Consider the following 17,500-nt stretch of genomic DNA (forward strand, 5'->3'; position numbering starts at 1 on the left):
TAGAGAAGACAGAAGGAGGTTGAAGAAAGAGAGGACAACTGTCTTCACTTTACCTTTTTCTCTTTTCTCTCTTCTCTCTATCCCAAAAGCTCCGTTCATGACTGTTCCCACCAAAGGAGTTCAGTCTCCATCCATTTGTTAGTCACACTGTAACGCTGACTTTGTGCCGCTAGGGGGTGACATTGACAGTGAATGAGACTGACCCTAGAGTGGAACTACGGTGGGGGACATGTTTACTATTAGCTTGTCTTAACACGTTCACTGCCAATGACGTGTTTTTACGTCAAACTAAATCCAACGGTTGACTGCCAATGACGTGTTTTTACGTCAAAAAAATGAATTTATTTTTTTTGACCGTGGGATGTGCATCTAACCCTTTTACATCTCTTATATAATTATTGGAGCCACCGAACATGTACAACCCATTCCACCGACCCACTAAGTGGCGACAGTGCTCTCCCAGACTAGAGGAAGGCAAGCAAAAAGCATGTGTGAGGAAGCCATTCTCATGAAAATAGTTTGGCGAAAACGCTTTCGTTTTCGCGCTGATTGCTGGCGGTGCGGGATTGCAAATTTGCATAATAGATTACGGGTGGAACACACTTTGAAACACGCAGCATAAATAAGACCAGAATCGCAAAAGCTTCATCAAAGCTCTCAACACAAACCACAAGAAACGAGCGAGCCGATCCAGACTTGCACAGCGGCCGCCAGCAGACAGGCAGCAGCAGCAGAAGCAGTGAGCCTGGTGACGCGAGGTTACAGCAGCAACAGAAACGAGCTTGTGACATGCCCGCTGCAGCCAAGAAGAACACACACGGAGGGAGGAGTTTGAATGAGAGGGGTGTTTCCTGCTGTTATGGAGGAAATTACTGTTCAAAACTATTGTTTAGATGTCTGACGTCTTACTGATGGCAAAAATGAATGGTTAAAGTGACTGTTCTATCGAATTTCACAAAAAGCCGTTTATCTCAAAATAATTTTTCAGACGCTGAAACCATGCTGTATTCAACTGCTAATGCTTACATAACTACTAACTCTACAAACTAACTCTTTTAGACAGAGAAAGCACACATTCTATTAGTTCTTTTGAGATATTGTGTGTTCACAAAATCTTAGCAGAAAAGAATCCTTGGGTCTTGAAAGATGAGCCAGAATCCTCAAAAAAACCCTCTGGCAGAACCTACCTACAGTAAAAAAAACGGCTGGCAGTGAATGTGTTAATAACAGCCTTCTCTCTTTGTCTCTTGGTGACGTCTTAACCTGCTGTTGGGGGGTCAACTGGGACAAGTCTGTGCAAGGGTTGTGCTGCGAATATCAGGACTCAGACTTGATCTTGCAATTATCAAAAATAAACTTGATTTCCTATCAAAATCCAATTCTAAAATCAAGGGCAAAAGGGAGTTGGGAGAATCGAGCCACAGGGTTTCAGCGTTGCTCGCTCTGTCTGTCTGTGTGATGTCTGATGAGCCCACACAGGTGAGCACACAGGTGAGCTGAATGACCAGAATCACACCAGCGAGTCATCATGACGCACGTAGACGCTCCTTGAGGGCGTCGCTGTCCAAGGTGCTGACTCCTTTTCCAGAGTTACTAAATTAAACTGCAACAAGTGTCATTGCACCATGTGACTGTGCACAGCGCCGGCCCTGAGGGACACCAGCCTTCTATCACCTCTTCATCCTGCCACCTGCCTGCCTGCCTGCCTGCCTCCCACTTCAGAGGTGATACGCTACGCAGCGGCCCATTTAACACAGCACCTGCTGCGAGCATCCATTGATTCTCCCCAACTGTTGGAGCTCAATTGAGTCCCTCGCGGCTACACCTATTAGCGCCGGGCGCCCGAATAGAGAAAGGGAACGCAGGGATAGAGGGGGCTTCAAAACAAGGGAAGAGAGACAGAGAGAGAGAGAGAGAGAGAGAGAGAGAGTCAAAGGAAAGGTGGGAAAGGACACCCCACCGGGACACTACCCTAATGTTAGCTGGTGCTGGTGCCAAAGCAACTTCATACGGCCCGTCCCGGCCCCCCGCTGTGTCACCTTGGCTTTTAGGGGAGGAGAGATGATGAATGGGGCCAGGAGGCCCCGCACACACTGGCTCCTGTCCACCTCCACTGCTGCTGCCTCACCGTGTGCTGCTGCCTGTGCTCTCTCTCTGTGGGCCATGGAGGGCGTTATGGGTGTGAGTGAGATGGCCGGACCCAATCAGAGGGCAAGCGGGGGAACAACCGTGAAACGGCAACATTCATCAGGAGGTTCACACCATAAAAAACACGCCATCTGCTGCCGGCAGGACGGGGTGGAGGGGGGCGGAGCAGAGCGACAGAAGGAGGAAATAGGGGAACAGAGGAGAAGCGAAAAGAACTGTGTTAAAAAACTGCTGGGACAGGAGGGGAAGGAAGATGGAGGGATGAAGAAAGAGAAAGAGACGACGCGCAGAAGAAGCAGGGGAGATGGAGTGGCTGAGAGGCAGAGGAGGTGATACGGTGCCGAGGAGGAGAGTTTACGGAAGGATTTAGATTTAGACTAAGATAGATAGACTCTATTAGGCCGACATGGAGGGTGCTTCTTTTTGCAGGTAAGCCATTAGACACGGTTGACTGCCTGCTGTGAGACAGTGCGATGGGGCTAGCAGAGGGAGATGGGGTGGGGGATATAGGGCTAGCGGGGACGGGGTGGGGGGGATTAACTCACCAGGTGGACACGGTACATGATGCTGATGCCGAGGGTCATGAAGGGCTTGGAGAAGTCGATGACCTTCTCGCGCTCTGCCGTGATGGTGAGGCCTGCGACCGCCAGGTCCGCTTTCTGAAACACACACGGTGCGCACGTCATGTAAACACACACGGTACGCACGTCATGTAAACACACACGGTACGCACGTCATGTAAACACACACGGTACGCACGTCATGTAAACACACACGGTACGCACGTCATGTAAACACACACGGTACGCACGTCATGTAGACACACACGGTACGCACGTCATGTAAACACACACGGTACGCACGTCATGTAAACACACACGGTACGCACGTCATGTAAACACACACGGTACGCACGTCATGTAAACACACACGGTACGCACGTCATGTAGACACACACGGTACGCACGTCATGTAAACACACACGGTACACACGTCATGTAAACACACACGGTACACACGTCATGTAAACACACACGGTACACACGTCATGTAAACACACACGGTACACACGTCATGTAAACACACACGGTACGCACGTCATGTAGACACACACGGTACGCACGTCATGTAAACACACACGGTACGCACGTCATGTAAACACACACGGTACGCACGTCATGTAAACACACACGGTACGCACGTCATGTAAACACACACGGTACGCACGTCATGTAAACACACACGGTACGCACGTCATGTAAACACACACGGTACGCACGTCATGTAAACACACACGGTACGCACGTCATGTAAACACACACGGTACGCACGTCATGTAAACACACACGGTACGCACGTCATGTAAACACACACGTCATGTAGATGCAGACAAGCGTTATTCAGAGACGTACACACACAAAGGCACACTGAAGATGACCGCAAGGACGCGATCTCCTGCGTGCACTCACACACCCACTAACATCAGTGCACTCACACACCCACTAACATCAGTGCACTCACACACCCACTAACATCAGTGCACTCACACACCCACTAACATCAGTGCATGACGTAACCAATCATTTGAGTGCTTGAAGAGAAGATGAGGGCGACACAGGAAGTGGCCTTGCTAATTCCCTAACAATGCCCTATTGTATCCAATAACCTCTTCGTCTGCCAATAAGACTATTTGTGGCAAGTATAATCCAGCCTTGGCAGTGTGTGAGTGTGTGAGAGTGTGTGTGTGTGTGTGTATGCGAGTGTGTGTGTGTGTGTGTGTGTGTGTGTGTGTGTGTGTGTGTGTGCGCGAGTGTGTGTGTGTGTGTGTGTGTGTGTGTGTGTGTGTGTGTGTGTGTGTGCGTGCGTGTGTGTGCGTGCGAGTGTGTGTGTGTGTGTGTGTGTGTGTGTGTGTGTGTGTGTGTGTGTGCGTGTTTGTATTCAGGGCAGAGAGCCCTGGGCAACCATTGTGCCAGGCCAAGGGAACACAGTCAAGACAAATCACTTGACAAAGCAGCCAGTCAGACACTGGTATAACACACACTTTGAAACACACACACACACACACACACACACACACACACACACACACACACACACACACACACACACACACACACACACACACACACACACACACACACACACACACACACACACACACACACACACACACTTCGTCAATGTGCAGTGAATACTGGATGGCTCCCCACTAATAATACAGGCCAGCAAAGTGCAACTGCAGGGGCTATTTCATCTCCCTGAGGAGCACAGTGTGAAAGCAACAACACATTGCTCTTTGGAGAACTGAAAGGATTGGCAAGAGTGAGGAGAGAGAGGAGGAGAGCCCTGCTGCAGACGCCACTCAAAACCCCCATATCCCACTGGTTCCTTCTCAAGGCTACTTCACCACAGCCAGGAGGAGGCTGAGAGAGAGAGACAGGCCGACAGAGACATCTCTGTCTTAAAGAAGCTCTTCAACAGAAACCTATACTTTGCAGTGATTTCTGAAGTTCAAATGAATCAGCAGTGTAATTTGGACCAATCCAGCTGTGGAGGTAGGAGCTGCTGCCGGCAGATAGACAGCAGTTAATGTCGACAGGGGCCCTTAGTTAAGTGACTCAACTATTTCTGGATGGTAGTGCAGGGAAGCTGCAGGCAGTCGACTGCACAAACCTACCTGGATGTGTCAAAAAATCTGTCTGATGAATGGATCAAGGTCCAAAGACGTCACACATGCTTGATTCCTCACAACTTTATTTCACTTAGTAAAAATCAGCACAAAAGTTCTGGAGAAAAAGAAGAAGATGAAAAGTTGCAATACCTTTCAAAACAATTGAGCCCTCGCTAAACCTATACGCCTCAAGGAAAAGCTAGAGTAGAGCTTAGGCTCACAGATCCTGGATGAAGACCCTCAGTGGCTGAAACCATTTGCTTTCTTGTGTTTTGGGACCAAACGGCTCCCTCCATGTTTCTGAACTGAATTGAATTGATTTGACCTCCTCAACCATGTTGTCAAGGAGCTCCTCTGTGGCTCATTGATATGCTGTAGCCAACAGCAGAGGTTGTTCAGGACATACAGTACTGGAGCAGACCTAAGCTCATTGCTGATGCTGTGTGTACGTGTGTGCGTGTGCGTGTACGTGTACGTGTGTGTGTGTGTACGTGTGTGTGTGTGTGTGTGTGTGTGTGTGTGTGTGTGTGTATGTGTGTGTGTGAGAGCGAGCGCCTGTGTGTGGCCAGCGCCAAGATAATCAGTCCAGAGTGAGCCTAGGGCAGCTCCCCATCTGAAATACTGATCCCCAGGTGCTCTTTGCTGCACTGCAAACGCTTGGTTCATACCAGAAGCATCTCAGAAGCAGCACATCACGGAAGCATCGAGCTGGAGCCTTGATGCCATTCACACCAGAAGCGCTCTGCTTTGCTCCACGCCTCGCTCTGTTTTGCCCCGCGCCGGTCACAACTTGTATTGACTTCCGGCGGCGAAACTCTCGCTGCACAAGGCGACACGCTGCGGCCGGTGTGATCGGGTCTCCCCTGTTAACAAGTACGCCGAAACGAAACTGCCTCCGCGAAGGCGTTGCTTCAGCGTCGGATACGCGTCTGGTGTGTTTGAGCTGTAAGTGTCTGTTAAAGCTTGCATTGTCTTCACCTGGGCTGCAGCCCCTGCACCTTGTCACCATGCCAGAACGCTGCAACACTACTATACTTCCCAGCAACTGAAAGTGTATCTTCCACAACAGAACAATACACTAGTGCTGTAAATATGGCTTTGAAAACAGATTTATACAACAGTTAGTTCTGGTGGAGTATTTTGATTGGATTTTGAGTGCTGATATACAGGTATAACAGCACGGGATGCTTCACTGTATATGTATCACTCGGCTTCACAACGTAACCTTGATTAGGTTGCGTTCACACAGCATTCACACCTTGTAGGTACAGTCATATGGATACATTTGACCTTAATTATGAATGGTAAGCTGAACTCGTCTGTGATAACCTCAAAGTAGCTAACTTTAGCTTAGCTAGCTTGCAGTCAGAAAACTGCCCAGCAAGTTTACCTGTTGCTTGGCAACACGATAGTGCAATCCTGAGGGAAATTACAAATGACAAAAAAATAAAAAGATAAATGCTGTTATTACTTTATGAATATCTTTCTTTATACAACTGTTGTGTAAAAGCAATATCACACTTGAGGTTGTGCTGTGGTACTGGATATCAGCACAGCTGTGATTATTTTATGCCCCAATCATGGCTGTGCTATGTACAGAACAACAGCACGACCTGGAGTGTGATATTGCTTAAATATTGCACATAGTTTTTTATTATTATATTTGATTTTTTATTTATCTGTATTATTTATGTTCCTTGACTTTTTGACTTGCAGAACTTTTCTTTTTACTTCTACTTTCTTATTTTTCTCCATGTTTATTCTATGCACCTAACATAGATAATACAAATTCCTTGTATTGTGAAAATGGTAACACAATAAGGCTCACTGAATTAAGGGTTAGCTAATGCCTAATAAGCATTAACTAACCCTTGAACAGTTTAGTAATGTGTCTAATAATCATTTGCTAATGGTGTTATGTTAACTAGGTATTAATTTATGCATTATTTAATAGTTTAGGTTTAGTTAATAGTTATGGTTAGGGTTAGTTCATGGTTATAGGGTTTGTTAATGGTTAGGGTTAGAGGTAATACACATTAACTGCTTAATTAAAAGCTTAATTATGCTTATTAAACATTAACTAACCATTAATTTAGTGAACCTTAATGTCAAGTGTTACCGTGAAAACTTACTTTGCACTAAATAAACCTGATTCTGAGGTAGACAGTAAATGATGTAGAAGAATTTATGCATATAATTTATCTTAATACATGTCAACCCTGGTCCTTTGAAATTTAAAACACACTAAAAGTAGTAACTACTGGTTGCCATTGTACACAATTACAATCAATATTTCAACAGTATCCCAAGCTGAATAGTATAATATTATGCATTCAGGCAGAGCACTGAAGTTGTGCATGCTGCTGCTGTTGACTCAAGCCGATGCAAACTCCCTCCAGCGCCCCGACCTCCTCCGGCTATTATCTGTACACATGCTGCTTGTACAATGATGTCTGATGTGATGTTGGTTTTCATATTATTAATGATACAGTATGTCTAATGATGTCTGATGTGATGTTGGTTTTCATATGAGTATGTCTAATGATGTCTGATGTGATGTTGGTTTTTCATATTATTAATGATATGTCTAATGATGTCTGATGTGATGTTGGTTTTTCATATTATTAATGATATGTCTAGTGATGTCTGATGTGATGTTGGTTTTTCATATTATTAATGATATGTCTAATGATGTCTGATGTGATGTTGGTTTTCATATGTGTATGTCTAATGATGTCTGATGTGATGTTGGTTTTCATAGTATTAATGATATGTCTAATGATGTCTGATGTGATGTTGGTTTTCATATTATTAATGATATGTCTAATAATGATGTCTGATGTGATGTTGGTTTTCATATTATTAATGATATGTCTAATGATGTCTGATGTGATGTTGGTTTTCATATTATTAATGATATGTCTAATGATGTCTGATGTGATGTTGGTTTTCATATTATTAATGATATGTCTAATGATGTCTGATGTGATGTTGGTTTTCATATTATTAATGATATGTCTAATGATGTCTGATGTGATGTTGGTTTTCATATTATTAATGATATGTCTAATGATGCCTGATGTGATGTTGGTTTTCATAGTATTAATGATACAGTATGTCTAATGATGTCTGATGTGATGTTGGTTTTCATAGTATTAATGATACAGTATGTCTAATGATGTCTGATGTGATGTTGGTTTTCATATGATTATGTCTAATGATGCCTGATGTGATGTTGGTTTTCATATTATTAATGATATGTCTAATGATGTCTGATGTGATGTTGGTTTTCATATTATTAATGATACAGTATGTCTAATGATGCCTGGTGTGATGTTGGTTTTTCATATTATTAATGATATGTCTAATGATGCCTGATGTGATGTTGGTTTTTCATAGTATTAATGATATGTCTAATGATGTCTGATGTGATGTTGGTTTTTCATATTATTAATGATATGTCTAATGATGTCTGATGTGATGTTGGTTTTCATATTATTAATGATACAGTATGTCTAATGATGCCTGGTGTGATGTTGGTTTTCATATTATTAATGATATGTCTAATGATGTCTGATGTGATGTTGGTTTTTCATATTATTAATGATATGTCTAATGATGCCTGGTGTGATGTTGGTTTTCATATTATTAATGATATGTCTAATGATGTCTGATGTGATGTTGGTTTTCATAGTATTAATGATACAGTATGTCTAATGATGTCTGATGTGATGTTGGTTTTCATAGTATTAATGATACAGTATGTCTAATGATGTCTGATGTGATGTTGGTTTTCATATTATTAATGATACAGTATGTCTAATGATGTCTGATGTGATGTTGGTTTTCATATTATTAATGATATGTCTAATGATGTCTGATGTGATGTTGGTTTTCATATTATTAATGATACAGTATGTCTAATGATGTCTGATGTGATGTTGGTTTTCATAGTATTGATGATATGTCTAACTATGTCTTGGGGGCTTTATTACTCTCCCTGCAGAATCTCTTCCATGCTGCTTGGATTCATGGGGAGAAACCTCAAGAGCAGAGCCTTTTCCACCATACAACTGTACAACTATTATGCTCTGTGGTCCAAGCTCCTTTGATGTGAGTGTCTGAACTATAACTACTCAAATATATTGACAATGTGACATGTGCCTTCAACAGAAGCCTGCTGTCCTAATGCAGGCTCAACCTGACTATAGCACAGGGGTGTCAAACTCATTTTACTTTCAATTTTAAGAACACGCTTTCACATAGGGTTATCTCAGCTACCATAGGCCTATCATTTCAAATCTACTGTCTGTAACTGTGCATTACAATTAACGACTACTGTGCAATTCTTCTCTATATATTCATGGGTACTGAAAATAGTTTACCATTTGGTGACGAGTACAGAAACGGACTGAAGGACTTCTTAGTGCAAAATTTCACACTTTGGAAAGTCACCCTGTGGGCGGGATTGGACCCTTTGGCAGGCCGGTTCTGGTCCCCGGGCGGTATGTTTGACACCACTGGACGAGCACGAGGTACTGTAGTGACACACTGCTGTACCTTAAACCCCAATCTCACTCTGTCTCTGATTCAATTAGTGCATTCCACTTGAATTCACCATCCACCAGTTCACATCCAGCGCTGCCCTGGCCTCAGCCCCAGGCTTTTCCCCCCTCCACCTCCAGTGGCTCCCCAGCCTTAGCCCCAGGCTTTTCCCCCCTCCACCTCCAGCGGCTCCCCAGCCTCCGCGTCATCTTTCTCGTTTGAAAGTGTGATCCGCCTGCTTCGGGCCCCTGAAGGCAGCCCACGCACACGGAAGAACCAGGCAATCTCAAAGAAAGTCACTCATCCTTTGAAAACTGAACACACATTCGTACATTCGTTACACTCGTAACAACTGCTGAAATATTTATGTGGCTACAGAATATTAATATTGATTACCGGACTCCTCTGCTTGCCCGCTTTTATGCTTTCTACTACTATAACTAACAACAACAACAACAACCACCACAATGTCAAAAAAGTCGGCTGTTCAATATTGCACCACTATTCTCTCTCTGCACCAACCTGCCCTACCAGACCTGTTTCCACTATAATTCAATCATATCTGACCGTAAAAGGGAGAAAACGGATAAAAAAGAAAGCAAATTCAAAAAGCTGTGACTGCGAGGGATGAATAAAACATGAGCTTTGAAGTTTCTGCATGTGGCATTTAACATTACCTGAAGAGTGGAGTCTGCCCCCTCTGTTGTAGCCTGGGTAAACCCAGCCGCCACGTGACCTGCTCTCAGACCTGCTCTCAGTCACTACCTTGTGACTGTAAGCAGGGTAAGCCTGAGAGCAGGTCACTGGGGGCTGGGTTTACCCAGGCTACCTCTGTTGCTCTTTGGAGAGCCGCCTCCCATCGCCACTAACTGTGCCACTGTGGATGAAGAGAGCAGGACCACAGATAGACTCTGGTCTGGACTGCCTCTGGCCTGTCTGATTGTAAGTTCAGCTTGTTGTCTGACAACTGGTCTAACTAATGGGCCTCGCATAGTGGAAGAGTGTGGAGATCACAAACCTCTGTTCATGCTCTTTTGCTGTGACCAAGTACATAAATCATCTCCTTTCATCTGATCCATTCTGCTTGCGAGCATGGCTGTCCCTTTGTGTTCCTTCACAATCTTTCTTCTCATCCGGCCATCTTTGTCACCCCTCTTACCTCCTTTATGAGCCTTTACCCCATACATCAAGCAGAAGCCTCTCTCTCGTCTTTGGCACATGTCCCGCTTCCTATGACAAATCACTCCCAAACACCCCCCCCCCCCCTCTCCTTTAGTTTTCCGTCCCTCTGGCGCCACCTCTCTTGCCTTGCCACTGTAGCGCGAGTATCTGAGACACATGTCGACTTTTACAATGGCCCTTCTGAAGGTCAGCCAGTCAGCCAGCCAGCCAGCCGGAGGCAACCTACAAGACGGGGCAGGCTGTGACAATAATAGGAACAGGCACTCCTTGCTTTATGTCCTTAAATGGCTTTGGCCTCCATTAGCCCACAGAATTAAGAGCGATCACTTCTTAAGATCGACTCCATCCCTCTCTCTCTCCTTCTTTCTTCCCTCTCTCCTTCATTCCTTTTTTCACCCATTCTTCTCTTCCCCTCGCTCTAGTCTTCCGCCTCCTGTTCTTACCCCCTTAGTCCTGGCCATTTCCTCCCGCCTCTTGTCCCTTCAACTCACTTACATAACCGTATATACCTGTTAACAGCTACATACAGTACAGTACAGTACAGTACAGTACAGTACAGTACAGTACAGTACAGTACAGTACAGCACAGTACAGTACAGTACAGTACAGTACAGTACAGTACAGCATGGCCGGGGGGCTGTCAGACCTCACTCGAGAGATTTAACAGCAGCAACATAGACTGATTCAGAGATTCTGTTAAGGTCAGGTTCAAACTGCTTTAGGAAGGGAGCTGACAGGAAACAAGCCACCAACAAGCCGTGACTGCTTTGGAAAATTCAATGCTTAAGCTGAAAAGGGCAACTGCCCGGTGAAAGAAGTGAGTGTATGACATGCTAGCTGTTGACTATGAGCGCTGAATGCTGCCCCTGCTTAGCTCTCAGCTCGAGTGTTTGTGTGAATGACTGTGTGAAGGACTTCAGTATTAGTGTGCATCAGTGGGCGCGTTAGCAGAATACTGACACATATCATTGACAGATTTTTTGAAGGCCATCTGTCATTTTGACAGATTACACCGAGGGGGGGATCTACCCTGAAATTCACAGGCAACGCTGTCTACAGAGTGAAAAAAGAACAATCCGCACACCAAAGGAGCTCCTTTGGTGTGCGGATTGTTCTTTTTTCACTCTGAGCACCCTTTTGATCCAGCACCCAGGCCCAGTGTGGCCTAGCTTTGGATGTGCGTGTCCCTGTCTATTTTTTGCAACGCTGTCTATATAGACCCATTTCATAGCAACAGACCGGGGTTCGAACCCGGCACCTTCTTGCTGTGAGTGAGGCAACAGTGCTAACCACTACGCCACCGTGCCGTCATGTAGACCACCTGGAGTAAGCCCCCTGCCCAGTTGGTGACAATCTTCAACTCTTTTTACTCTCGCTGCATGACCTGTCTAGCGGGCTTTAGCCAAAATATCAGAGAATGTCACGGCAGCCGAGTATCTGGAGTTGATTTAGAAAGACAAATCATTGTGATGTCATGTTTGTGGTTGATACAGGGGGAGGGAAAAGACATTGTGATGTCATGTTTGTGGTTGATACAGGGGGTGGGAACATTGTGATGTCATGTTTGTGGTTGATAAAGGGGTGGGAAAAGAGGGACTGATGATCATTGTGATATCATGTTTGTGGTTGATACAGGGGGTGCCATGTGATGTCATGTTTGTGGTTGATACAGGGGGAGGGAAAAGACATTGTGATGTCATGTTTGTGGTTGATACAGGGGGTGGGAAAGAGGGACTGATGATAATTGTGATGTCATGTTTGTGGTTGATACAGGGGGTGGGAAAAGACATTGTGATGTCATGTTTGTGGTTGATACAGGGGGTGGGAAAAGACATTGTGATGTCATGTTTGTGGTTGATACAGGGGGTGGGAACATTGTGATGTCATGTCTGTGGTTGATACAGGGGGAGGGAAAAGACATTGTGATGTCCCTGGACTGCACCAACATAGAGTAAATAAGGTGGTGGAGTGGAGTGATAACAACGCTCTCTTAATCAATGCAAAAAAGACAGCAGAGATTGTTTTTGGGTCTCCACCTGACACACACAGCACCTCTGTTACTATCCATAATGAACAGATCAAGCAGGTATGCTCCTTCACATACCTAGGAGTAACAATAGACCACCTGCTGTCATGGAAAGACCACGTAGACTCTCTGTGTAAGAAAACAAAGCAAAGACTATACTTTCTTCGCCGGTTAAGCTCTTTTGGTGCTAGTAAACATATTCTTCTATTATTTTTTACTTCAGTGATTATGAGTGTTTTACAGTACTGCAGTACCACCTGGTATGGATGCCTGTCTGTTACCTTAAAATCACAACTACTAAGACAGATGAATATTTGTTCAAAAATTGTAGGTAAACCACTACATAGTCTATATGAGTCTACATACGTCAACAGTGTATTGAGGCTAGCTAGAAATAATATTGCCTCAAACACTAATCATGTGTTACATGAAGAATATGAACTCCTGCCCTCTGGCAGGAGATACTTAATCCCAACTTTCAACAAGGTCAGACTAAGAAAGTCCTTTATACATCAGTCGATCTTGAGGCTTAATCAAGAACATGGCCGAGGGTCAGTGGAGCAGTGACCAGTGCTCTCTGTGTGCTGTATGTGTGTAATGTATCTTTGTATTTTTGGTTTTGTTCTCTTTGTCATGTGTTTGTGTGTGGGACTGCCGCTGTCTTGCAAGACAAATTTCAGTGTGAACTGACAATAAAGTATATCGTATCGTATCGTATCGTATCGTCATGTTTGTGGTTGATACAGGGGGAGGGAAAAGACATTGTGATGTCATGTTTGTGGTTGATACAGGGGGAGGGAAAAGACATTGTGATGTCATGTTTGTGGTTGATACAGGGGGAGGGAAAAGAGGCACTGATGCGCTGGAGGATGAAGGACAAGCAAGTAATGCTGAGAACGCTCATCAGCCAGGCATATGAGGCAGCTAACGATGCGGACGGAGCCTGCGGAGCAAGCACGATTAAATAAATCTTATAATTGCACAATTGAAGTTTGTTCTTTTGTATATTAAATGTTTTTGTCAATTGTTTTTGAACATTAACTGCTAGTAAATAGGCTATGTCTCATTATCATAAAAAAAACAGAAATAACCGCCTCACGGTTGTATGCCTCTGCCAACAAGTCAAATGGCAGTCTACATCCATGTCTGTGCAGACTCATACAAGCACAAATACCTTGAAACCCACGGCACAGTGGTGTGGCCATTCAGCCTTATGGCACTTGTTTGGGGGTACCTTACCAACACGGCTAATCGTTTTTAACATGGAAAAATGGTCCCACCCCCAAGCCTAAAGCAGCCACATCCCCCCAGCCACCCCCCTTAACCACCCCTTGAACCCTTACTCTCTACGACCTTCCTATCCCTAGCTATGGCCCCTTTCCCCTAGCCCCACCCCCTTCCCTCACGAGGGCCCTTCACACCACCCACATCCCCAAACCACCCCTCAAACCCCGACTCTCTATGACCTTCTTATCCCTAGCTACGGCACATTTTCCCTAGCCCCGCCCCTTACTGATCACGCCCCCTCCCACCACCCACATTCCCCTAGCCACTCCTCCAACCCACCTCTCGAATCCAGACTTTCTATGAGCTCCCTATCCCTAGCTACATCCCCTTTCCCCAGCCCTGCCCCCCTTCCTTGAGCCCCCCCACTCCCCACCCACATCCGCCTAGCCCGTCAAGGCGTTCCTGAGATATTGCGTTAACGAGCATGACAGACAACGAGAAAGTCTAACACAACCTCTAGTGTGCACATTTATAATTAATACATACATTAATAGCTTCTTCACAACCTACTGTACACTAGAGTCGGTGCGCGTGATTTCTATTACCCTTGAGGTGAGCTCTCCAACCATGCCGGTCCATGTGCCGTTGGCTCCAGCAACCCCGTACAGCCCGTCCCCCACCAGCCGGATGCGATACTTGAACTTGAGGATGTCTGCCAGCTCCCTCAGCATGTCCACACAGAAGCCTTCATAGCGATCATTGCCCTCCAGGTGCTGGTGGTTCTGCCGCAACATCACGTACGGATTCTCCTGAAAACACACACATGATTTAGATGCACTTTCAACTGAAAGTCTAGAAAAATCTGCTTGGAGTCTTAGCTCTTTATATAGTCGAGCATTTGAGAGTGCAATTTAAAGATTTCATTTCATTTCATTTATTTATTTATTTCACAGAGACAGTGCATATTAATAAACAGTGTGTGTTAACAAACACCATAAATATGCCAGAGTTAGCCCGGGGGCTAGTTTATATCTGTAGTCCCTGGCCAGGTGTAAAGATGGCATCCTAAAAACAAAAGACAAGTTTACAATAATAATAATAGACATGCAGTAAGGTAGATACAGTACAAACAGCAAGACAACGTTACAGCAGCACCGCAGACATAGTTACTGTAGGGATACAGTCGATTTAAGATGGATTCATACATTGTGCTACATTTTACCGTAGAATAACAACAGGTTTTTACAGAATCTGTGAATGTTTTACAGTGTGCAAACAGGGAGGAACGGACTGGAGGCAACATCATAAGGTCTGTTGGAGGTCATAGCTAATACCATACTGTCTGCTATGAAAACTGAGATTGGTGGATTTCAAGGGGAGCCAGGCCAGAAATGACAGGTCCACAGTCATCTGTTAGATCCAGAAAAACTCTTTCATTCTGCGTCATAAAGCGGCTGCACCTCCACTCACTCACACTCACGCGCGCGCACGCACGCACGCACGCACGCACGCACGCACGCACGCACGCACGCACGCACGCACGCACGCACGCACGCACACACACACACACACACACACACACACACACACACACACACACACACACACACACTATATTTACAGCCTGTCTTTAGAGAAACAACTCTCTGTTCAACTGTCTGTGACGTACCTATAGGATGATTTAAAGAGCACTGTGCCAATGTGCTTTTCCATTTCCCCTGCACTCAACTTGTAAAAGCTGACTTCCTGTACTTATTGCCTGCCATCAGAATGATTAACAACAAGTCAGTGTATTTTCCTTTTCTGACATTATGCATCCATAAAAACAATGAAAACAGAGAGGAAATAACATTAGATTTTCTCCGTCTTCATTGCTGATGCAAAAACCAAATATTTATTTGAAAAGAAAAACAAAACTCGAGTTTATGTGCTCATGCAAAAACAAAATACTAGCTTACAATTGCTTGTAAAGACATGATGTGTTGTGTAGAAGACTGGACTACTGTACTTGTGTTAACTTCACTGCACACACAAAAAATGGCACTCTAAGAAAGCACACCCTGTAATGTGACATGTAGCAGGCGTGTTTTAAGGCAGGTGAACTGAAATTGTTTTGTCGTCCTCACAGCTGGAGTGTTTTGGATGCTGGTTGGCTGGAGCTTGATCTGCATCACAGTGGAAGCCACAGGAAGAGTCATTAGGCTTAAATTGGGAACATTCTACGATTTGGTGCCCAGCATGTGGCACGGCAACTGTTACTGTTGTCATGGCAACAGTTTGGTTCCACCTGTAGCTCTGGAATGGTCACTTTGACCCTGTTTAGACCTGGTGTTACTGATCCGATCACAAGTGGACAGCTCTTAAAGGAACACTCTGCCCATTTTCAACCAGCTTTGTATCATTAGAACATCAGTAGTATATCAGAAAACTGTAAACGGTTTTGAAGTCTGTCATTTAATTTGACAGTTATTGAGTGTTAAAGTGTGGACCAGTGACATCACTGGGACATCACTGGTCCACACTAACTCAAATTAATAACTCATTAACTCAAATCAACTCTCAATAACTGTCAAACTATTCATCATTCATCTAGTTTGACAGTTATTGAGAGTTGATTTGAGTTAATGAGTTATTAATTTGAGTTAGTGTGGACCAGTGATGTCACTGGTCCACACTTTAACACTCAATAACTGTCAAATTAAATGACAGACTTCAAAACCGTTTACAGTTTTCTGATATACTACTGATGTTCTAATGATACAAAGCTGGTTGAAAATGGGCAGAGTGTTCCTTTAAGTACGTCAGTTTACACCTGGCATTAGAACACGTCTCCACATACGTACATCCCAGTGACCACTTATGGTCGGATCTCACTGCCTGCTCTACATGTAAATAAACATGTAGGCTACATCATTTCCACTTGCAAAGACCAAATGCCATGTTGTTTTTAACCTCATATATCGCCGAGGACGTCTCTGCTGTCATAGAAACACACTAGCAATGTGCCTGGCATTGCCCGGGTTAAATAGGCAACAAAGCAATACATTTGCGCGTTGCGCCTTTTGCTTGGCTTCGTTTCCAGGACTTTGCGACCTGCCCAAGGCATTCCCTGGGTCATAACACACTGCCATGCACATTTTCAGTCCAATCCGACCTGGGGTGTGGGCGTGAGGTGGTTTCCAGGACTTTCCAGGTGGTCCCAGGACTTGATAACCTGCCAATGACCTTCCCCAGATCATAACCCAATGCCTTGGGCAACCTGCCCAAGGTTGCCTTGGGCAACCTGCCCAAGGCATTCCCCGGGTCATAACACACCTGGGATGTGGGTGTGAGTTTCCAGGATTTTACAGGACTTTCCAGGTGGTTCCAGGACTTGATAAACCTGCCCATGACAACTTCAAGTGATTGTCACCATCATAAAGTCACCACCCCCTATGCTTAAAATAGATCTATACCATTTCCTACAGTATACTGTAGTATTTGTATAGTATAGCACTCAGTAGTGCCGAAAATGTGACGATTTTTTTTATTAACTGCAGGCTATTTCTGCCTAGATGCATGGAAGTGATAAACGTCAGCAGAGTACCTTCAATGTGTCCTGAGGACGCATCAGGATGCAATCGCGTTTAAACTACAAAAGACATGTAGGTAAAATGCATCCCAGACCACCTTGGCAACTGGATTGAGTGATCGGATCACAA

The 17,500-nt window shown here is 44.7% G+C and overlaps 1 protein-coding gene across 1 annotated transcript in view; it reads right to left on the reverse strand.

The window, feature by feature from the left end:
• grik4 (glutamate receptor, ionotropic, kainate 4) overlaps positions 1–17,500 on the reverse strand; it is a gene marked incomplete at both ends in the record, with an annotated part of 259,314 nt that overhangs the window by 15,665 nt on the left and 226,149 nt on the right. Inside the window, 2 exons of the mRNA XM_083637925.1 lie at positions 2,694–2,807; positions 14,405–14,608. Of these exons, the coding sequence (XP_083494051.1) occupies positions 2,694–2,807; positions 14,405–14,608 (318 nt within the window). The remainder of the gene's footprint in view (positions 1–2,693; positions 2,808–14,404; positions 14,609–17,500) is intronic.

Source organism: Poromitra crassiceps, assembly GCF_964638095.1.
Source record: "Poromitra crassiceps genome assembly, chromosome: 5".
NCBI lineage: Eukaryota > Metazoa > Chordata > Actinopteri > Beryciformes > Melamphaidae > Poromitra > Poromitra crassiceps.